Raw genomic sequence first — 24,889 nt, 5'->3', positions numbered from 1 at the left:
CTGACACGGCATCTCTCCCGAAATTACCCTATTTCGATTTACTTTTCTGTTGGGCATTCCCAACAACCGTATCAGGTTTTTTGGGACCATTCAAGATATCGTTCAACATGCAAATGCTGCATCTGCAATGCAAGCTTAACTTTTCGGCTTCGTCATGTCAGAACTTACCTACATAACAATAAAATCTTTAAGTCTTGCCTGATGCATATAAAAGGAGCGTCCCAATTCACATAAATTTACATTTTATTGCATGTAAAAATATGAGATGTTCGGCTTTTCCTAGTTCATTCAGTCTGAGTTTTACATCAAATGAGTCACAATATTCAATTTTACATATCATAGCATATAAAATCCTATTATCATACAGAAAAATGCGTCGCTGCGTTGTTTACGTCAAATGTAATTTTCATTTTTTCTAAGAGTGTACATACTTAGAAAAAATTAAAATTGCATTTGACGTAAACAACATTGCGACGTATTTTGCTGTCTAATAATGGAATTTTAAATATTTTGACATGTGAAATAAAATATTGTGTCGCTTTTGATGTAGAACTCGGTTGAATGGAGATGGAGAATTGTGGACAAAGCGCATTTTTACATGTTCTTGAATGTAAATTCAAATGAATTGCGACGCTCCTTTTATGTGCATCTAACGAGTTGTAAATATTTTTCAGTGTATAAGTTTGATTTGAAAAATTAAAACCAACACTTTTCCAATCATTTTTGCAAAACAAAAGCATAGAAAACTTATCCTACTTTTAACAATCAGTTATTGGGGGTAGGGTTGCCACCTCTGGAGAGGCTTTGACCCGGAGATTTTCACTGACCTGGAGGGTGGTGGACTTCGAGTGGAACTAGACAGAAATTGAAATCAAAGCGATTGCTCGACGGAGAGCAAAACGAAATCGTTTAATATTTGGTGAACCCATCTTCGTCACCTTGAAACGAAGAGTTGGTCGGGCAAAATAAATCTGAACCAGAGTAATAATAAACTTAGACTTTTTAAATACTTTATAAATAATCAATTTCAAAAAATTGAAATTATGCCCACCAAACCCGGAGAAGTTGATGTAAAGCCCGGAGATCGCTCTCGAAAACTGGTCAAACCCGGAGTGGTGGCAAGCCTAATTGGGGTTTTGTTCCAATGGGTGTGTTATATTTTCAAAACGATTGATGATTGATTTATTATAAATTATCAACAAATGGCAGCGTTCAAAATCTCCGTTATCTATCTGTAGCTGTCGTTCATTGCATGATTACTTTAGATCAGTCAACAAATTGCTTAACTCTTTTCAATTTCCTTTCCAGTTACATTATCCACGCTTAACCATATAATTCTAATAATTCTACAATGCTTTTAATTCGCAGGACCAGTCCCGGTAGCAGTTTCTCAACCAGAACCTCACTCGGTTGGTGGCGTATTAGTGCATATGCCGCATGTTTGTTCTGTATGTATATTCAAGTTTAATTTATTTTATATTTAATTTGCTAGAAAATCTGGTAATTATCTGAAAACACAATAATCTAAGACTTCGTTAAAATTGGAAAATGTAATCACATTTCGAATTAAGTAGTGCGCTTAATTTGCACAGTGAAAAACAGAAGATTCTAACAAACAACTTTCCTAAGCACTACATAGTGATTATTTTAATGAAATAATTACGTTCCACTCAATTAAAGGAAGCATTACTCTCCCAGATTCCCGAACGTGGACGTGAAAAGGATAATTCATCCACGCCACAGATGAGGTATTTCCGTGTGTAATTTAGCAAAATCTATCCAATGCGTGTTATGTTGTGTGTAACGTAACGATTTATTCTTGTTCCTTTCTATTCGTTGTTTTGGAATATATATATATATATATATATATATATATATATATATATATATATATATATATATATATATATATATATATATATATATATATATATATATATATATATATATATATATATATATATATATATATATATATATATATATATATATATATATATATATATATATATATATATATATATATATATATTACACCTCTCCACATTTTGAAAAAGTTTTGAAATATACATGGGTCAGCCCAGATTTTTGTTCTACGTGTGAATTTATAAATATGATTTATGATTGGAGTGAAGACACCTCTAAATCATGTACAAATTAAGTCATTTTTGGCGAAACTTCTTAAATTCGCATTTGATCAGTCGTTCGATTGAAACACAAAGTGTGTTTTAGTTTTAAGGGATTTGTGTCAAGCCGGCGCTAATCTATTCCGACAAAAAGTTAGTGTCGGTTTCTGATGAGGCGAAGCCGAAGCGCAACTGTGTAAGAAATAAGGATTTGTGCCCCCAAGTGCAAAGACTGGTTTTACCAACAAATTTTCAACCTAGTGAGAAATTTTGGTGTTTTCCAAATTTTCATCCTTAGGGTGAAATATAGCATAGTGCTTTCGCATTGGCCTGCTAAGCCAAGAAAAGTTTCGGCTTCACTGTGTCTCATCGGAATTAACAAAACTTCTGCTCGGACGGGACTTCACGTTTGATCAGTCGTTCGATTGAAACACAAAGTGTGTTTTAGTTTTAAGGTATTCGCGTCAAGCCGGCGCTAATCTATTCCGACAAAAAGTTAGTGTCGGTTTCTGATGAGGCGAAGCCGAAGCGCAACTGTGTAAGAAATAAGGATTTGTGCCCTCAAGTGCAAAGACTGGTTTTACCAACAAATTTTCAACCTAGTGAGAAATTTTGGTGTTTTCCAAATTTTCCTCCTTAGGGTGAAATATAGCATAGTGCTTTCGCATTGGCCTGCTAAGCCAAGAAAAGTTTCGGCTTCACTGTGTCTCATCGGAATTAACAAAACTTCTGCTCGGACGGGACTTCACGTTTGATCAGTCGTTCGATTGAAACACAAAGTGTGTTTTAGTTTTAAGGTATTCGCGTCAAGCCGGCGCTAATCTATTCCGACAAAAAGTTAGTGTCGGTTTCTGATGAGGCGAAGTCGAAACGCAACTGAGTAAGAAATAAGGATTTGTGCCCTCAAGTGCAAAGACTGGTTTTACCAACAAATTTTCACCCTAGTGAGAAATTTTGGCGTTTACCAAATTTTCCTCCTTAGGGTGAAATATAGCATAATGCTTTCGCATAGACCTGCTAAGCCAAGAAAAGTTTCGGATTCACTATGTCTCATCGGCATAAACAGAACTTCTGCTCGGACGGGACTTCACGTTTGATCAGTCGTTCGATTGAAATAAAAAGTGTGTTTTAGTTTTAAGGGATTTGCGTCAAGCCGGCACTAATCTATTCTGACAAAAAGTTAGTGTCGGTTTCTGATGAGGCGAAGCCGAAAAGCAACTGTGTACGAAATGAGGATTTGTGTCCTCAAGTGCAAAGACTGGTTTTACCAATAAATTTTCACCCTAGTGAGAAATTTTGGTGTTTACCAAATTTTCCTCTTTAGGGTGAAATATAGCATAGTTAAAAAAAATGCATGAAAAAAAAACGAAAAAAAATCTAAGACCCAAATCCAAGCATTTTAGTAAATCATTAAAGAATTCGAAAACTTCCCATTTGAAGTCTAGTGTGCCCAATCTGCACCAATTTTCAAAATTTTGCGATAACTTTGAAAAAAGTTTGAAATTTCGTATGTAACGTGTGAAAAAATACATGCATCCCATATATTAATTCAATCGCTTTGGGGCAGGCGATAAAGTGGTCCAATTCTGCTCACAATTTGGCCACATTTTTTTCTGATACCTTGATTCATATTTTGAACGACAATGAGGGACAAAATTCCAACATCACAAAAATAACTGCCAACCTAATATATAGGGAAACCCGGGGCTATTCGGACCTACCTAAGCGAATCATCTCTTTAGGTGAATAGATGTGAAATAATTTATCGGTCAAAGGTCCTAATTGTCAGTTTGAAACCACAGCTACATTTTGGAGCCGTAAAAATAAATTTGTACCAATCCATGGTAGCGCTAGGCAACGATTTGCAAACTCCGTTTTTCCATCCTTTTATAATGTAGGGGTGATTCGGACCTCCCTATGGGGCAATTCAGACCGCCATTAAAAAAAATTACAATGGAATTATGTTTATCTTTCAAATCTTTATTGGAGAAACTCCATAAGAAGCAAAAAATAAATTGTATTAAAAAACAAACTGGGTAGTCACAGCTGTCGATTGGCACAACATGTGTTGTGTGTGCAATCGTGTGCGCAGCCACAAGCCGCTGAACGGCGTTTGATAGAATAAGGGGTCCGAATAGCTCCGTACAGTCATTTCACACAAAAGTGGTGAGCGTCTTGAAAATATCTGTTGTCACCCAAACAAAAATCATTTCATAAAATAGAAGCCTCAGGCTTTCTAAAACATTTACCTATTATTTTTGCCTTTCTCATTTAGAAAGGTTTTATAGTAAGGTTAAAAAAACCTGGCCTGGCCTCACGACTCACGTTCGTGCCCAACCACTAAAACAATCCTTACTTTTTACGCCCTTCTTCCCCACGCAACTATGACAAGGTATTACTTCGTGGGGGGGTCAATGTGCTTTCGTCCCACCTCTTTCTTCTGCTCTATCTCGGAGCCTCGTTTGGTTCATAGAGTGCCTTGACCTATGAGCTTTGATTTAACTCTCGACTCTTCACTAGCTTCTTTTTTCATCTATTACGTCGCCGTTTAGCTCTTGGCCCCTGTGTGCCGTTTAGGCGCTGATTCGTTGAGCCATGTAGCTTCCGTTAGTCATTCAGCTTCCGACCTTATCATGATCTACATGGATAGTCTCCAACGGTGAACTCACCCTACTCCGGCCGATAGTTCCCCGACGGAGGAATTTCCCCCGTCACCGATACTTGCTTCCTTGAGCCATTTAGGGACCATTCATAAATTACGTAACGCAAAAATTTCCCAAAATTGACTCCCCCTCCCTCCATGTAACAAATTGTCCCAAACTTCTTTATCCCCCCCCCCCTCCCCTATTACGTAACAAATTCCTTGAACATTTTTTTTCTTCGGTGAAAACATGCGTAACGATCTAGCTTACTCCCCCTCCCCCTATGTCACAATACGTAACAATTTGTCGAACCCCCTCCCTCCCCCCTAAAAGCGTTACGTAATTTATGAATGGTCCCTTAGCTCCCAGCTTTATCGACATCAACTCGGATATTATCCTACTTCGACTGAGAGTTCTCCGGCAATGGGATTTTTCTCGGTACCGGTGTTTGGTTCGTGAGCCAATTAGCTTCCCTTTTCGTCACGACACTGTCGGGTAGTCCATGGCGGCGAATCTACCCTACTGTGAATTCCCAAGCGGTAGATTGCATCCAATACTGATGTAGCTTTCTGTGAGCCATTTAGCTCCCCGCTCCGTCTACTCGGTCTAGTCCCCGGCGGTGGACCTAGCTTACTCAACGGGCCAGCCAGTAGTTGCTGAGGTCCGTCCAGCGATTCCAAGTGGTGCGTAGCTTCCGGTTCACTGGCGCCCAATGACCCGACGATATGATCTACTCGGTCTAATCCCCGGCGATGGTTCTAGCCTACTCATGAGCTACCCGATATAGCATCGAGGTCGATCCGGCGATTCCAGAGAAGCCTGACGTCCGGTTCACTGGCGCCCAGATGACCCAAGCCTGGTGCTATGTCGCGTACTACCCAACTGGTCCAGGCGATTGACCTAGTCTACACCATCGGAGAGTTCCCCGGAGGTTGAATTTCTCCCGAAACCCGATTTGTGGTTCCCCGGCGGCGTTCTAGCCAATGGCGCTACTTTGTTGGTCCCTGCGCCACTTCCTCTGCAGCTCGGAGAGTATACTCGTAACCGAGTGTAACCACTCTGGACGACCGAAAACTTGAAATCGCTATTGCGCTACTGCTGGACAGTTGCATATCAGATGGTATGAGGCTCCGTAGTCGGATTCACAAAGATCACATGAAAAAGACTCAGCGCGCTGAATAGTTGCATTTGATTATTGAGTTTGCAGTGGCCAGTTAAAGCCCTGGTCAGCATGCCGCAGTGGAGCTTCGAAAAATGTAGGAGATTTTTCGAAATCACTGGGCACGGTTGTTCTAGAAACGCCTTTGTTTGGCGGCAATCCATTATCCAACTTGTAGAAATTGACAGGGCGGGCTCAGGACCAACGAAGTCAATCGCTGAATCCGCTCTGGCAAATTCGTCAGCCCATTGATTTACAGTAATACCGGAATTTTCGGGCAGCCACAAGGTAGATAGTGTTGATAATGCTTAGTTCTTCGATTTGGTTTTGGCACGCGATCACTAGCTTGGACCGGAATTTGTCTGAGCTAAGGGCCTTGATTGCAGCCTGACTATTGGAGCATAAGTTTATAACTCTGCCGAACAAACTCAGTTGAAGGGCCGATTGTACCCCGCACATAATCGCAAAGATTTCTGCTTGGAATACAGTACAGTATCATCCTAGTGAGTGAGATTGTTCCAATCTTATTTCACGACACTGGACACAAGCACTAGCTCGTCCCTCCATCAGAGAACCGTCAGTGTAATAGACCATTTGTATTTGTTGTTGTCTTTCCATGTAGCCAGACAACCACTCCTCTCGAGAGGGAATCTTCACATGGAATGTCCTGTAAGGAAAACTACATGTGAGTGTAATATCGCTGCGAACAAGAATATCTTCACCCCATGGTACCATTGGTGATCACAATTGTGTATGACCGGTAGCAAGATCAACATTGTTACTGTTCCAAAGCCCAGTAACCTGCAGTCTGTATGCACATGATAGTGCTTCTTGTTTGAGGTGTACGTGTAATGGTTTGATGTTTAGAAGTGCCTCAAGAGCAGCAGTCGCAGTTGTGGTGAAAGCACTAGTCAACGCCACGAGCGCCATTCTTTGCAGATGGTTTAGCTTTGACTGGACTGTCATCAACTCTCCCCTCTGCCACCACATAAGGCATACATATAACGTACAATTGTTGTGTAAATCCAATAGATGTGTTTAGGTTTGATACCACAGGTCTTACCAAAAGTTCGTCTGCACTGCCCGAAGGCCATGCACGCTTTCTTGACTCAGAACATAATGGGAACAGACAAATTCAGTTTGGAATCCAAAATAACTCCAACGTATTTGACTTTATCTGCACACTGTAGCACAGAATCAATGAACTGCAAGGGACGAACCCCGTTTGGTATTCGCTTCTGCGTTAAAAGAACCATTGAAGTTTTGCTTGGGTTAACTGATAATTTAAATTGTCGACACCACTGTTCGACAGATCTTAATGTCTGCTGCATTAAGTCAAAGATTGTTCCGATGCAAAATCCAGTAGGGGAGCCCGGGACTAGTTGGCGGTTGGGGTAGGTTGGCGGAATCCCTTTTTCTCTGTTTCTATTAGACATAGAGCGCTGTCTCTTCTTGTGTACCTCAAGTTATGTGAAACCCATTATCCAATGTGGTTTTGTTGCAAAACAATTTGTTTGGTGGAAGTTGTGGGTGATTTTGTGTTTTCAAGCACACCAAGTTCAAAATTTTAAATACTTTGCGTTATTTAGGGTGATTTTCAATCTATTTCTCGAATAATTATATTTTTCGCTAGCGCGTGAAAAGAGCTTTCAGTGTCCGTATAGACATTACTTCTATCCACAAACAAAAGTTATTTTTTAAATAGTTTTTAATGAAATATGCGGTTGGGGTAAGTTCAACTAAACTAACGTTCCTAATGTAATGATCGATTATCCGTTCCAAAGCTTTCAGAAGAAAAGAACTTAAGCTGATAGGTCTAAAACTCTTGGCTTCTTCATAGCTTGATCGCCCCCCTTTGGGAATAAATCTAACAGTTATTTCTCGCCATGCCTTCGGGATATACCTCCAGTGGCTAGACTCCAAAACATAATCTTTGTCAAGACCAAGTGGAAACCAATATGCATGATAACGCCCATGAGTCAGAATGAGATATGTGAACATTGTTCAGCTCCGGATCGATACAACCTGGAAAGTGTGTGTCGAAGAGACAATTAAGAACATCTTTTTCGTTCCTCACATAAACACCATCTCTGGATTTAAAGGAGTTCATCTGAAAATCATTCGATTTCTAGAGAATTTTATTTAATCTGCTAGTCTTCTTCAGACAAGACATATTAATGCATAGGTTTTGCCAGCCAGCCCGCTCTGCAGATCTAAGACATTTCTTATATGCACTACGAGCTGACCTGAAAGCCCTGGAATCATCACGCTGACGCCGATTCCAAGCTATTCTCATATCCTTCTTCATTCTTTCAAGCTCAGCCCTCCACAATGGGGTCCCTTAGTCGTTTTAACAATATGAAGTTGTCAAGCTTCTTCGTAGGATGCTACTATGAATGAGTTTGTCGTATCCACGACGTCATCTAAGTCGTCTAGTTGATTAATGGTTGGAAAATATTCATGAAATTTAGTCGCCAAGTTTTCCAAAAAGAGGTCCCAGTTTGTAGATTTAGGATTACGATATGTTAACGCATCGAAGGTGACATCAAAATGATCGAAAAATATATATTTATGATTGGATAGATACGGTTCAGTTTCATTTATAACCTGCCAATTTCCCAGCTCGTTCGAAATTCTATCATAGCAAAGCGTTATGTCTAATACCTCCTCCCTCCCAGACCTCGCAAAAGTTGGTCGGTTTCCCACATTCAGAATATGGAGATTTGTACTACTTATGTACTCCATCAGTTCAGAGCCTCTCAGATTGATGTCTGAGCTGCTCCAAATGATATGATGAGCATTCGCATTACTGCCGATAATGAGCGGAAGCCCATTTCTGCTACAATATGATACAACGCATTTGAAATCATCAGAAGGAGATGATTGGTTATGCGGTAGATATGATGAACAATATATATTTTTTGTATACGTTACCGACAGACAGTGTAACTGCAACAACACAGATATCGCGAGTTGTGATAGCTCCGGTATGAGACACGCGTTAACAGCCTTATTTGCAGGAATTCGCATAACACAGTACGGCCAAAACCCAAAATGCTCCGTGCGCGGCTGGCATATTTTAGACCCTCCAGTCATCAAGTCCACGGCACGGAACTACACCTTGACTTAGGGTCTCCTACTTTCAGTCGCCTGCTACGACATGGGAGCAGGACCCCAGTGGCTCAATTCTTGGCCGGATACCATACGGCCTCATTTTAATGTAGAATACATTTAAGCTTTCAATATAGGGGTCCCGTTTCAAAATATCGGCTGCGGCGCCGCGTCAGATTTTGAACGTTAATAACTTTTATCATACTTAACAGAATAATTTGATTTTTAGGCCAATTTGTTGAAAATATCTTCCTCTATGCTGTATTAAAATTTGAAGTATGTGTAACATGCACTAATAACAAAAAAATGTGTTTTGAAAAATCTTTCGAAAACGACTCGGAAAAGTGAAAATTTTCAGCCCATCCCGCACAGATCCGTCATTATGGTAGACCAACCGAACAATAAAATAATGAAAAGTTTATATATAAGTCCACTACATGTTTGTTCCTATGATTATTGGGTTGCTTGACGAGAGCAGTTGGTGGGGGAAAGACGGCATATTCCTTTGGTTAGGCCATTAGAAGCCGGACGGAAAGGAAAGGCTCATGCACGGCACGAGAACGAGCGAGAAAGCGACAGTAGTGCATATTAGCACGATTATATAAATATCTGTCGGTCGGTTTTTCTCATCATTCGTATTCGTTCAAGCACTAGCAAGCAGCCAGTCCACCGAAGGAAAGCAGTTGGCGATGACGACCGTCGGAAAAAGTGCCCCAGCTACTGGTGACTCATCGCAACCCGATCAGGAACTGTCGCCCTGCAAGAATTTCGCCCCAACTAAAGGGCAACAGAGTAGGCTATCGTTCCAGTGTCTGGGTCGTGAGATTGTGCAGGACTGCAAAGTCGAGATACGCTTCCAAAGCTCAGTCGTAATGATGCCCCGAGAAGCCAACGATGCCTACTTGGTCGGTTTGTTCGAGGATGCAAAATAATGCTTTCTGGCTCACCTTGTCCGCGGAGAGTGCGTCTGAATTATGCTCCCGCAATAAAACAATAAACGGTTCTTTACAGGACCAATTAATTGTGTTCTAATAAGAGTTAAACTGAAATTTACATTTTATGGTGCATAACAAATAATTTTCAGAAAGCTATATAAGAAGTACGATGTGTGGAAAGTAAGAAAGAGAATTTAAATTATCCTCTCTCGCTCGTTTTCGTGCACTGCTTTTCCATTCCTTTCTGCTGCTAATACCATCATAACCAAAACAAATGTGCGTATTCTTCCACCATCCCATGGCCAGTGTTGCCACAATTGCATGTCGCTATTACAATTTGAATTATTTTATTGCTCCTCTCTAGTATTGATAAAATGTAGAACGTGCAAAGTTCACTAGTCGCATGCTTTTATTCGAACTATTTGGCAGCCTCCGTTGATTAACTGCATAAATCGATTTGTTTGTGCAGCTCCTTGCTAGTAGCAAACTAAATAGCCTTTATCAGCGCTAACAAATAACACAAAAGAATTTAAATTTGTGAAAATCTTTTCCTTCCTTCTTTTCAAATCTGCAACATTCTTTGAAAATATTGTTGGAATGCTGTTATTGAAAAACTGAACATGCAAGTTTGCTAGCACTGACCACTAGATTGAAGGCGATGGAAAGACAGAATATTCGAAAACGAGCGAGAGAGCGATAGTAGTGCTTTCTCGTGTGTTCATATATGAATATTGGTCGGTCGGTTTTTCTCATCATTCGTATTCGTTCAAGCACTAGCAAGGAGCCAGTCCACCGAAGGAAAGCAGTTGACGATGACGACGGTCGGAAAAAGTGCCCCAGCTACTGGTGACTCATCGCAACCCGATCAGAAATTGTCGCCCTGCAAAAATTTCGCCCCAACTAAAGGGCAACAGAGCAACTAATCTGTAGGCTATCGTTCCAGCGTCTGGGTCGTGAGATTGTTGCAGGACTGCAAAGTCGAGCTACGCTTACAAAGCTCAGTCGTAATGATGCCCCGAGAAGCCAACGATGCCTACTTGGTCGGTTTGTTCGAGGATGCAAAATAGTGCTTTCTGGCTCACCTTGTCCGCGGGGAGTGCGTCTGAATTATGCTCCCGTTCTTTGCAGGACCAATTAATTGTGTTCTAATAAGAGTTAAACTGAAATTTACATTTTATGGTGTATAACAAATAATTTTCAGAAAGCTATATAAGAAATACGATGTGTGGAAAGAAAGAAGGAGAATTTAAATTATCCTCTCTCGCTCGTTTTCGTGCACTGCTTTTCCATTCCTTTCTGCTGCCAATACCATCATAACTAAAACTAATGTGGGTGTTCCCCCACCATCCCATGGCCAGTATCAGCGCTAACAAATAAGACAAAAGAATTTAAATTTGTGAAAATCTTTTCCTTCCTTCTTTTCAAATCTGCAACATTCTTTGAAAATATTGTTGGAATGTTGTTATTGAAAAACTGAACATGCAAGTTTGCTAGCACTGGCCACTAGATTGAAAGCGATAGAAAGACAGAATATTCGTTTTGGTTATGCTAGTATTGGTAGCCGAACGGCACGAAAACGAGCGAGAGAGCGATAGTAGTGCTTTCTCGTGTTTTCATATATGAATATTGGTCGGTCGGTTTTTCTCATCATTCGTATTCGTTCAAGCACTAGCAAGCAGCCAGTTTACCGGAGGAAAGCAGTTGGCAATGATGACGGTGCGCAAAAGTGTCCCAGCTACTGGTGGCCCATCGCAACCAACTACCGATCAGAAACTGTCGCCATGCCAGTATTTCGCCCCAACTAAAGAGCAACGGAGCAACTAATCCGCTGGCTAACATTCCAGCGTCTGGTTCGTAAGGTTGTGTATTACTCCAACGTCGAGCTACGCTTACAAAATCAGCCGTAATGAAGCCAGTGATGCCTATTTGGTCGGTTTGTTTGAGGATACAAAATAGTGCGCCAAGTACGTAATTTTCTCGCAAAAGAAATCAAACTGGCTCACAGTGTCCGCTGGGAGTGGGCGTAAATTACAATAAAAGCAACGGTTCTTTTCAGGACCAATCAATTGTGTTCTAGTGAGAGTTAAACTGAAACTTCCATTTTAAGATGTGTAACAAATTTTCAACAAGCAACATAATACGTTGTGTGGAAAGAAGTAGCTTGCACACGGAACTAAAATTTAAATTGTCCTCTCGCTCGTTTCGTGCACTGCTTTTCCATTCCTTTCTACTGTTATTATCAATATTACCAAAACGAATGTTCCCTCACCTTCCCTCTAGTGATCAGTGTTGCTTCAATTGCATGTGTTTAAGGGAAACGTTGAAGTCGCATGCTTCTATTCAAGCTTTTTGGTAGCCTCCATGAACTAACTGCATTAAATCACATTGACTGCCATAAAATGTTCTTCACTGATGAGTCACGAATCAATGAGGCTACTGGCTTCGGTATTTTCAACAATAACACCTCGATCTCTTTCAAGCTTGCAGAGCCTGCCTCTGTTTACACAGCCGAACTAGCAGCAGTTCACTATAGTCTGGAAATTATTGATACTTTACTTCCGAGCCATTATTTCATCCTCACAGATAGCCTCAGCACAATTAAGGCACTACGTTCTTTAAAGCTTGATAATCACGCTCCGTTCTTTTTGAAGAAGATACGAGAATACTTAACTAAATTAACAAATAAATCTTATCAAATTACCTTAGTGTGGATTCCCGCTCATTGCTCCATACCGGGTAATGAGAGAGCGGATAATTTAGCCAAAATAGGAGCACTGGACGGCGACATCTATGAAAGACCTATTGCCTTCAACGAATTTTATAGCGCTTCTCGTCAGAGGACGCTTACTAGTTGGCAAACATCATGGGACAATGGTGATCTGGGACGGTGGTTGCACTCAATTATCCCTAAGGTATCAACGAAGGCATAGTTCAAAGGGTTGAATGTAAGTCGAAACTTCATTCGTGTGATGTCTAGGCTCATGTCCAACCATTATACGTTGAATGCGCATCTCCGCCGTATTGGGATCGTAGAAGATAATCAATGTGCTTGCGGAGAGGGTTACGAAGATATTGAACATGTTGTTTGGTCTTGCACTGAATATCGTGAAGCCAGATCCCAATTAATAGACTCCTTACGAGCCAGAAGAAAACCACCCTATGTTCCTGTTCGTGATATCCTCGCTTTACGAGATCTTACATACATGGGCCATATTTATCATTTCCTGAAAACAATAAATATTCAAATATAATTATCCCCATAACGTTTCTAGTTTTTTGCCCTTGCTACCCACAAATAATTTAAATTTCCTCGCAGTTAGCTAAGTTAGATAAAACGATACAAATAAAGAAAAAAATAAACAAAAATTACAGAAAAACTATCAATAGGTTTACAATGAAATTCAAGAAAATAGAGTATAAATAAAAATATTCAAAATGATGATTATCTTCAGTGTTAGCATTAAAAAGTGAAATTTTATTATAACGTGATAGTCTTAGGGTGTGGCGATTGCCAAGATCAATGGTGTGTTCTATTGCAGCTGCTACGCCCCACCAAGGTGGCCAATAGAACAGTTCAACCAGATGATCGACAGGCTATCGTCGGACCTAGTGGGCCGGAAACCGGTAGTCATAGCGGGAGACTTTAACGCTTGGGCAGTGGAGTGGGGCAGCCGCTGTACAAATAGCAGGGGTCAAGCGCTAATGGAAGCGCTTGCGAAACTCGATACTGTGCTAGCTAATAATGGTTCCGCTAGTACATTACGTAGAAACGGAGTGGAGGCGTGGATTGACCTAACATTTGCCAGCCCGAGTCTGGCTCCAGGCATGGAATGGAGGGTAGACGAAGGCTACACCCATAGCGATCATTTAGCAATCCGCTTTAGGATCAACCATGGTGTGCAGCATCCGAGGGCGGGAGATCCCTGTCAGGTACGCGGGTGGAAGTCCAATCACTTCGACAGCGAAGCTTTCGCCGCGGCCCTGGGACTGGAGGCCAACACCGACAGTCTAAGCGGGGATGCGCTGGTAGCTGTTCTATCACGCGCGTGCGACGCCACTATGCCGAGAAAAACACTGCCAAGAAACGGTAGATGCCCGGTATACTGGTGGAGTGCCGAGATTGCAGCTCTACGGTCAACCTACCTCAGAGCTAGACGTAGGATGCAAAGTGCTCGCACCGAGGATGCAAGAGGGAACCGCCGTGAAGTGTTTCGAGCTGCGAAATTGGCCTTCAACAAGGCCATTAAAAGCAGCAAGAGAGCGTGTTTCGACAACCTGTGTGAGAGTGCCAACGCGAATCCGTGGGGTGACGCCTAGCGGATTGTGATGGCCAAGACCAAAGGGGGCTCTCCACCCCCAGAACGGTATCCGGACCGGTTGGCAACGATTATCGAAGTACTCTACCCGTCTCGAGCCACAAGCCCCTGACCACCTGCACTACGAGACAGTGCGGGCACGGCCGAAATGGTGGCTCCAGTGACGAATGAAGAACTACTCGCAGTGGCTAAATCCCTAGCAATGAACAAAGCTCCAGGGCCGGATGGAGTTCCAAACAACGCTCTCAAGGCGATCATAGCGAACCCGAACATGTTCAGGCTAGCTATGCAGAGATGCCTTGACGAGTGCCGTTTCCCCGATTGATGGAAAAGGCAGAAATTGGTGATGTTGCCGAAGCCCAGGAAGCCGCCAGGCGACCCATCGGCGTACAGACCAATCTGTCTGATCGACACGACTGGCAAACTGCTTGAGAGGATCATCCTCAACAGGCTCACCCCGTACGCGGAAGGTACGGACGGTCTGTCAAGCAACCAGTTTGGCTTTCGGAAGGGTAAGTCCACAGTGGACTTACCTGCGACGACATAGTTTGCTCCTGCCTATGCCCTTACAATCGTAGGATTTATGGCCGGATTCAAGGCACCGATAGCACCTATCCACTGAAGGCGGCTGGGGTGTGCTAATAGGGCATACCGACCAGCCGATCTTCAGTTTACCTTTCTCGGTAACCTTTTTGGCATCCGCCTTCAGTAGCCTGAGGTAGGCTACTTGGGTGCCGGAGGGTCCCCCTCTAAAACGCACAGAGGCCCGCTCGATTGTCACGTCGCATTGCTCCTTGACGGCTGCGACATCTTCTGCGGTTATGAACACGTCCAGATGCTTGCACTGGAGAGTCATTTCCGCCCCTAGCGACCTGACCTGGGCGGCTTCACCCAGGACCTCTTGGGCCAAGGCCTTATACACCGCACTAGATTGTGCGCCTCGCTTCAGTTCCAGAAGCATTGCTCCTGTGTTGGTGCGTCTCACGCTGCGCACGTCTTGCCCGAGAGGCTTTCGGCCGCCCTCATCGAGTTTAGGACGTCGGAGTATTTGTCCTTATCGGTTTTTAACCACAAGGCCTCGCCTCTGTCCTTGGCCTTCTTCGCGGGCCGCGGTGCATCCGGTGTCTTCTTGGTGACCAGCGTCCAGGGGTTTACGCCCCCCTGCCCCGGTTGCACCGGGTTGTACCTTCTCTTTGCCCAACGGGGTCATTCTCGCCCCGGTTTACCTCGACCAAACGGCGTTTGGCCGTGACGGTTACACGCCGTGTGGTGTTGGTTTTTTCACGCTCACCTGGTGACCTCCAATGGCACTTCGCGTTCGACGCCGTCTTGCGCTTGCCCTTGCCTTTGCCCTTCGAGGGAACTCAGCCGCCGCTTCGAGCGACATGGCTGCTCCATAGAAGGGGAAGGGGAGGTCCCCTGTCTGGGTACCTACGTCGGCCTTCTCTCTTCCCTCCCTCTTGGAGGCCACTTTCTGAGTTCCTCTGTTGGACTCCACCCTCTTGGCGTAAGCCTGCTGTTCCTGTCTTGCGACACGAACAGCTTTCCGGAGCACCAGCAGGCTCTGTTTCAACTCCTTGCTTATATTTTGCTTTGCGCTAGTGAACTCGATTATTGCATCGAGCTGCTCCACCACTTTACGCATCGCGGATAGTGGCCCGTCCAGCGCGTTGGTAGTGAGTTGTTCTGTGTTAACTGTGTCGTCTTTATTTACGTAAAGCTTATATATATATACTACATTGTTACCTGGTTGCCCAAAGCTAAAGCATGATGCGACGGCGCGGGTTATTTGTAAATATCATTGGTAGAACATATGCGTTGGTTTTACCCAGGCAGTGAAAGTTATATCATCATTACACTGCTAGCGGCTGCGCTGGCGCAGGCAGTTTATTGCAGGTTACATAGTTGTATTGTTTTGGAAGTTGGGTTTTTCTTGGTAATCGCTTTTATGAGGGTTGCTGAGTTAAGGTTTAGGATGGGTGAAGTACGTTATTGTTTGGGGAAACCAAGATGGGATAACTATTAGCATTTTCCTGTATTGGAAGGATGTGCATTATTATTACATCACACCTCCCTCCTTAAGAAAAAATGGGATACCATTTTTTTATACTGTCGCTTTGCTTTAACCTTGGATCACAAAGTTTTAGAGTGGGATTTTTGTTTTCAACGTATGTACTTACTTATTTGATGTTTTTGCCGTTTCACTCTGGCTTATTCTTTTTGAGCTAGTATCATGTCTTAATTCCTAGTTGCAGTATTAGATTTAATCATTCGGTTTTTATGAACTATAATAGTTTTGTTGGTTTCGTTAAGTACAATTTTGCAGTTTGGTTCTGTTATTTCTATCACTGTAAATGGACCTATGTAGAATGAATCTAGTTTTTTTTCTATTCTCATTTGATAGAAAAACTATATCTCCTAGTTTGAGTTGAATTGGGTTGATTGAGTCGTTTGCATTAGTTAGTCGAGACGCATTCTCGTTAACTTTGAAGTAGTGGGGGTGTTTCTAACGCCATCCCTTGTGGATACCAATTGGGGTTAAGGTTCTCACATTGTGTAATTGGTTGCGCTTGTTGTGCATTCGTTGAATAAATGTTACGTTGGTTGAAATTTCTGTTCTGGTTTCGATAAGGGTTGTTGTTCCTATTATGATTGTTATGGTACTGATTTGTATTTCTATGTTGCTGATTGGTGTTTTGGTAATTGTAGTTGTAGCGATTATTGTTATTAAGGTTAATATTTTCATGATAATTATTGTTTCTATGATGAAAATTTCCTCTGTTAGTTTGACCACGATCTCGATGGTACTGGTTACGGTTATGGTTTCGAAAGTTTGATCTTCCAGCATATGCGAGTATTTGCGCGGAATTGCTATCACGCTTAGTTATTTCGTCGAGTAGTGAAACAGCGTCGATGAAAGCGTCTAACCCATCGGCTGCTCCATCAAAGGTATTAATTAGCAATGTAGCTTGCTTCAAGTCAAATGTGTCTGTATTCGTCATGATTACTTTGTTCTGTCGATCTTGCTCTATAGCAATTTTTGAGCTTAGTATTGTACGTGACTCTACAAAAGTATTTCTTGTTGTGATTATAGTCTTATTGAGTTCTTTGTCGGGAATTTTATCCTCAAATACTAACAATTCTTTCTCAATTGCGTCGAAAATGGCTTGATTCTGTTCTAGCTTGAGCTTTAAAGTTTCCAAGCTAATTTTTGTATTAATTGCTTTCTTTAAATATATGTATAGCGTGTGCTGTTGTAAAATTACCTCATTAATTTTCATCCCTACTTAATTCCTAGCCTAGAGTTATTTGTTTTTATTTGTTTCATTAAGAGAGAAAAAAAAACTTACATTGTGATAAGCTGCTTATTCAGGGTGATGCTGTTCCTTGTATTATATCATGTATTATGGATGCCTTGGTGATTTTCATTCGATGGATGCTCGTGGTTCTATCAGCCTTGCATTATGATAAGTTGGTTATTCAGAATGATGTTTGTTGACTATGGATGCCTTGGTGATTTTCATTCGATCGATGCTCGTGGTTCTATCAGCCTTGCATTATGATAAGTTGGTTATTCAGAATGATGTTTGTTGACTATGGATGCCTTTGTGATTTTCATTCGATGGATGCTTGTGGTTCTACCAGCTGCTTCTACTGTTTCGTTAGGACGTTGTTTAGGGAAACCACTCGTTGGATTATATCTCTCGTGCTTTTTTGTTGTATTTATTGCATAGGCGCATTACTAGGTACGCCAACGCGATTAGCGTGAATTGTGGCTAGCGCTCCTGCTATTACTTTTACTTCCGTGGTAGAATTTTGATATATGCTGGTTTCCGTACTAAACCAACCCATTGCCGGTTTTCCGCGCTGCACTAGCACTGATTTTACGTTTAAATAATACCGATGTCAACGGTCGCCATGCATTGTTCTGTGTTAACTGTGTCGTCTTTATTTACGTAAAGCTTATATATACTACATTGTTACCTGGTTGCCCAAAACTAAAGCATGATGCGACGGCGCGGGTTATTTGTAAATATCAACGGTAGAACATATGCGCTGGTTTTACCCAGGCAGTGAAAGTTATATCATCATGACACTGCTAGCGGCTGCGCTGGCGCAGGCAGTTTATTGAAGGTTACATAGTTGTATTGGTTTGGAAGCTAGGTTTTTCTTGGTATTCGCTTTTATGAGGGTTGCTGAGTTAAGGTTTAGGATGGGTGAGGTACGTTATTGTTTGAGAAAACCAAGATGGGATAACTATTAGCATTTTCCTGTATTGGAAGGATGTGCATTATTATTACATCACAGTAGTGCTATTTTCTACCACTGCTGGGGGGTCACTGGTGCTGCCGGATACAGCACTCGTCGCTCCACTACTCTCCACTACACTCGTCGCTCCACTACTCTCCCCACGCGGGGGGGGGGGTAGACCTCGCCAAAACCACCTCTAGCATAGGGGTTCGGCACCACCGTTTGTTCATTTTGTTTATTTTTATTTACTTCGCACATTAACCCCACGAGTAGCGCGATAAAGAAAAGTTCGCCACGCCAGAGCTCCGCAGTAACGTGGTAAGAGGCGCTTACTGTGTGGGTACCTCACAGGCTCCGTTAGCGATTAAGCATCTGAGGAATTCCACAAAGATCCGTCCGAAAATCTTTAAAATCGTGACCGACCATCTTAGATTCCAATGAAACTTTACACGTTTCACCGTCATGCAAGACTAAATATAGATAATAAGCTTATTTTGACTCAAGAGCAACTTTTCAAAAGGGCGTAAACGTTTCTACGTGTATGAATTTCAAATTTTTTTTGTTCGAGTACTGTATTTTGTACAGCAAAATTATCTGAGAACGAGTTACAGGGAATGAATACTTCTGTCTGAAAAAAATATACACTGAAAAAAATGTTGTGTCATTTTTCAAAAAAACAAAAATTTATAATAAAAATTTAAATTGCGAAAAAACCCTTTTTTTAATTTTTTATATTTTGTTACCAAAAACCTAAAGAGAAAAGAAATATTTTGAATGTGATTGCATGATGGAGAAAAAATCGGTGAAAAAGTTTTCCTAACAATAAATTCGTACATGTTTTTAAATTTCATACTAATAGACATACAAAATTGTAATTCTATTACAGAATATAATTCTAAACACCATTTAAAATCAAAATGCATTTAACAAAAATATTCCAAAATGCAATAGTTTTCGGGATATTTGAAATTTTGCTACTTCAAAAACAATTAATTCGTGTAATTATGCTCTTTTTAAAAGTTATTCACGTTACCCCATCAAAAATGTCAAAAATTTAATGTTTATCGTTTTAAAGACGTAAAAGCAACTTTTTAGTGTATTTGGATCCTGGAGAAGCTTTCAATAAAAAAGTTTTCCTAACAACAACTTTTGACATTTTTTTATAATTCTTACTATTTGCAGTCAAAATACAATTTTCTTTTTGAATATGATTTTAAACGCCATTTTAAATCGAAATGGTCTTAACAAAAAATTTCTAAAATGTAGTAGTTCTCGAGATATTTTAACTTTTGTTTTAACAACACAATTATTTTGTTTTATTACGACCTTTTCATAAGTTAGTCGCGTTTCTCCATCAACAATAATAGATTTTTCAAAAGGCCCATAAACTTTCCTGCAACTTTCTCTTTGACATCAAGGCGATATTGTGAAACATTTTAAAGTTACATGAAAGTAACCATCCAGAGAATATCATGGAGATTCATACAGCGAACACACCTGAAAAGTTTCGTTCGATTCGACGATGGTCATATTTTGCGGTCGGCCGGTTTCTCATGGAATCCCTCATCTTTTTCACCCCTTCGATCACTCATCCCTCGGCGCGGGTCCCTTCACGCCTTGAAATTGGGGTTATGACCTATTTTGCTTTATGTGATGACCGCGGCCCAGATCATCACCACCATCCTCCTTTACCAGGGCTTTGGACCTGTAGCTCTGGTTCTCAATAGTTCCAGATACGTATGTTATTACAGACATGCTACTGTTGAGATTCGTCATTCGCTAGTGGAGTTCCATACGGCCTCTGGGCAGGTTCATCTGTACACATCGAAATTTGATAATCGAAACTCAGCAAAACTTCACCGAACTACCATCAGCCGAGAGTCTCAGTAAACCCCCAGTCAACAAAAATTCGGCAAAATTAGGCGGATCATCGGTAAAAAAACTTCGGTGCGTAGAGTGAACGTTCCGCTGCCTAATGCAGCATACTGGGGAGTTCGCCCAACTCTTCCCAGGCTCCGTTCGCCATTGATAATATTTTAAACCCCCTCAACAATTTTACCCATAGCGCGGGTCGCATGACACTATGGAATTGGGCTTCCCTGTTTGGTGGGTTTTTACCACCGGAACAGGTAGTCCGTAGTGTAATTCTTAGCCGGTTGAAACAACCACTACTGTCGGTACACGGATTATCTAGGCTGTTCAGAGAAAGAAGCTGACATTAAAGGACAACTTCCATAGATGGCCGAACAGCAGGATGCATTAAGCGAAACATGCTTGTCAACTTCATCCGGATTTGTGTTCAGTGCAACAGCCCAGGCCGGTACACCATATCGCAGTATTGAGGATGAGACACCCGACAGGAGACGTTTCGTGCTGCCTCTGGCTTCTCCGTGATTCGGCATGATCCTTGCCAATGCGTTAGTTGTCCTCGCAGCCTTCTCACGTACATAGTCGACATGGCTGTTGTAATTTAACCGATCGTCGACCATCACACCTTGCTGCTTCAGCACACGCATTATCGACATGCTGGATTTTTTACAGTTGCTGACCAGCACTACCTCGGTCTTGTGGTGAGTCAGCTGCAACTTGACGTCAGTCATCCAGGTTTCTACGATGCCTATTGTTTCTGCCGTCAACATCTCCGCTTCCTCAAGGGTCTTGTCAGTTATTGTCAGGACAACATCATCTGCAAAGCCGACGATCTTAAGGACATTATACATGCGAGGCACAACATAGCTGCTGCGCCACACACACCCCTCTCCCCTGCCTAAACATGTATCTGACATGAGCAAATAAAAAAATACGTTTTTCAACACACTAACCTTGCTGGTGTGCCACGAAACTGCTACTTAAGGAAGCTAGAATATTTTTCTATACAATCAATCCGAGTTTTTGACGGAATGCCATCTGTAGCTCCTATTTTGTGCGAAAATATCGCCTCTCTTCACTTGGGGTTTCTTTTCGAAACACTTATTCTCGTTTTCATTGCACTTTTCCAAATGCACTTTTTTCACACACCACTGCAAAAACACTCGCGAAACTTTAATCGTTTACTAACAAAACTTCAAATTTTCTGCCAATGTGTAGATGACCAAAGGAAAATGTTCGGAAACTCTCATTTGTGCGTTTGAACTTTCACTTCAGATTTCAGTTTTTCCTAATGTAAACAAACGAGTCGGTGCCTAGCAACGTGGCTTCCGCATATCTTCACCTTAACTCCAGTGTTTATACATATTTGTTCCAATACTTTGATAAATCGTAGTGTTATTATTACACGAATAAAGTATATAAAAACAACACCTTCTGCTTTAGGAAATAAAATGTCATACGAATTTCAGAGGTATAGGAGAGTTCTAGAACTTCAAAGAAAGTCCTACGAAAGTCAAGAAAATCCTGCAAAAAGGCTTATAAATTTATGGAAATGCTCAACGAAATGCTGCCATATTCAAAACACCTATACTAAACTAAGGAAATCTTTTACACGCCATTTTCAATCACCCTGGTTGAAGCAAATCATAATATTCTAAAACGATGTACCTAGTGATAGGGTAATTTATCACTAATAGGGTGCTTAATTTAGTGATAAATGTTATTTTTGAAGAGTAATGTTTCGAAATTTATTTTGTGATTCGATAGTACGTACGTTTCGATAGGACGTACGCTAAACGTTGCGAAAGTGTACGTATTATCGAGAATCGTACATGACATTACACAAAATAAAATTGATATTAGATTTCCAAAATTTTGTTAAAGAAAAAATACTAAATCGAAAACTTGAACCATCATCACCAGTAATCGGCGGTTTGAAACATAGTTTGGTTGGTGGGATTGGATGAGTAATTCTCGCAACATGTGTGTAGGGCGGATATTTTATGTCCAAAAGATCTAAACACTAAATCGGTCAAAACGTCGAATTTTTAAAAAAAAATTTACGAGATAACATAGAATCTCGACGTTTTATGCATTTTAAAAATATTTGGCATCGAAAATACGAATTCGATTTCTGAAATTTAATGGCATCATGCCCATTGAAAAGAATTTAGTTCTGGCTTGTATGGGAATTTCATATGTAACCGGGCAGTTCAATCTATATTTCCGGAACCATATAACCGATCCAGCCACTTTTCCAAGGTACTTCCGGAACTGTCTATGATGGTCAATATGGTCAACAAGACTTCGGTTGGCCACCAGACACTTAGAACTGCAAATGCAAGTTGTTTGACACACATTCTAGCGAATGTTGTACCTTTGTGCATTCATCACGGTATCGCTTTGAATTGGAATTTTCTATGTGACCGCATGCCACAACCCGTAACTGCGAAACCGGCAGTCGGATAGAAATAATTTAATAGTAGTTTACGAGTTACAAAAGCTTTTATTTGGTACTAAGTTTGGTCAAATTGATTTAACCGTTTCCGAGAAACCGATGTAATTGTTATTCTAAATTTGGATACTTCCGCCGGGACTTCGGAACCGCCAATAGCGGTCAATGTGGCAAAAAAGATTTTGAATGACTGTGAGGGACCTACAACTACACATCCAAGCAATTGTGATCATATTTAAAAAAAAAACTCACCTTTATACATTTATTGCAGTATCCAATGAAATCAGGATTTTCTGCGTGATCGTACTCATCACCCTGTAATTCAGGAACTAGAAGTCGGATCTTTCAAAAATTCAATAGCAGCCGATGGAAATTTTGTACCTTTCATTTAAGGCTAAGTTTGTTGAAAATCGGTTAAGAAAATTCCGAGAAACCGATGTGGACAAACTCTAACTATATTTTCTATGTGATTGTACTTTTCAGTTGGTAACTCCGGATCTGGAAGTCGGATTCTAATGAAGTTCAATAGCAGCCGATGGGAACGTTATACCTTTCATTTGCTACTAAGTTTGTAGAAATCGGTTCAGCCATCTTTGAGAAACCGATGTGGACATTTTGTTAACATGTCCGCACATTTGGGCATTGCAAAATACTTTTTTATGAATTCTTAAAGGCTCTCATATTGTGACAATTGTGTCAAAATAAGCTCAGATGCCAAATTTCACATCATTTGGACCATTCTAAACTTCCACCCACTTCGTTTGTAATTTTTGGAATTGGAACTATGGGAAAATATTTAGGAAAAATATTAAATGCTATAGCTTCTGAAGCAGCAATCAGAAAATTACAAGTTATAGCATTTAATATACTTTTCCTCAATATTTTTCCATAGTAGCAATTTCAAAAAATTCAAGCGAAGTGGGTGGGAGTCTAGAATTGTCCAAATGATGTGAAATTTGGCATCTGGGCTTACTTTAACATTTGTCACAATATGAAAAAGGGGGCGGGGGCTTTGAGAAACAAAAATTGCGATGCCCTACCGCAATTCACATACACACAGACATTATGGCATAAGGGCTCGGTAAATTAGACAATCTGAAGTTTGCCACCCAGATTGTCTTCGTAGGGGAGGAGCACTAAGTCTCGACTCACAGCCAGCTTTCTGACTGCCATGCAGAAATTGCCAGTCTGTATGGATGATGGAGAACTGGTGGTGCGTCGAGGAGTAGGGCTGTAACCCTACTGAAGGAACAAACTACTAAATAGTTGAATTAGAATGGGAGCTATGCACATGAAAACCCCTCTAATGCTTACTTTATAAACCTTGCGCTTAATATAACCACAGATAACAGACGTTTAGGCTAGAACAATTTGTTTATCAAAAACCTGTGTAAACTTTCAAATTGACAAACGTTGGAAATCCGTGTTTCACTATTGCCGTCTACGCAACTGTTTGCTGCACGTGTTTGATAACTGTACATCAACTGCATTGCATCGATCACTGCGCCACCTACAAACGTTTGCCAAACATGGTTCAGACATCTGATTTGTTCGTAGTGTCAGTAGCGGATATTTACACACGTTTTGCATCGAACCTAAACGTCTGTCATCTGTAATATAACAGAATGATCTCGACCGTTATGATTATGATATCTTTCACCAAAATCCCGAATTTTTCAACATAGTAAAAGCTTTTGCTTGAAAAAAATTCTGCATCTTTTGATTTGAGTGCTTGGTGAAACCGATTAATCAGAGCTCGAAATTCATGCGAAATCTCGAAAATGATTGAGAATTCAAAACTCGAAAACGCATACAAAAAAAAAATTGTGAAGAATGATCACGTTCGTTGGGTCAAAATTTATTGGAACTATTCTATTCTATTCTAACTCATACACAGCCAGTATTCAAAAGCATCCTGGAAAACATTGCAGTTATCTTTAGTGTTTTTCTTGTCAACATTAATATTTGCAGCGTACGGTAATCAAACGGCCAGGCCTACTGTGCAGAGTTTGGTTTGAAGATGGT

At 41.1% G+C, this 24,889-nt stretch overlaps 1 protein-coding gene across 10 annotated transcripts in view; it reads left to right on the top strand.

The window, feature by feature from the left end:
- The window catches only part of LOC131687112 (protein unc-79 homolog), a 1,793,695-nt gene that overhangs the window by 632,206 nt on the left and 1,136,600 nt on the right, over positions 1-24,889 (top strand). For 8 of the 10 annotated variants that reach the window (XM_058971154.1, XM_058971155.1, XM_058971160.1 and 5 more), the window contains one exon: positions 1,369-1,448. In XM_058971154.1, coding sequence (XP_058827137.1) covers positions 1,369-1,448 — 80 coding nt within the window. The remainder of the gene's footprint in view (positions 1-1,368; positions 1,449-24,889) is intronic. The other 2 variants (XM_058971161.1, XM_058971158.1) reach the window with 1 other exon arrangement.

The sequence above is a fragment of the Topomyia yanbarensis genome, chromosome 3 (genome assembly GCF_030247195.1).
Source record: "Topomyia yanbarensis strain Yona2022 chromosome 3, ASM3024719v1, whole genome shotgun sequence".
Lineage (NCBI taxonomy): Eukaryota > Metazoa > Arthropoda > Insecta > Diptera > Culicidae > Topomyia > Topomyia yanbarensis.
This window is presented reverse-complemented; position numbering and strand designations above follow the sequence as displayed.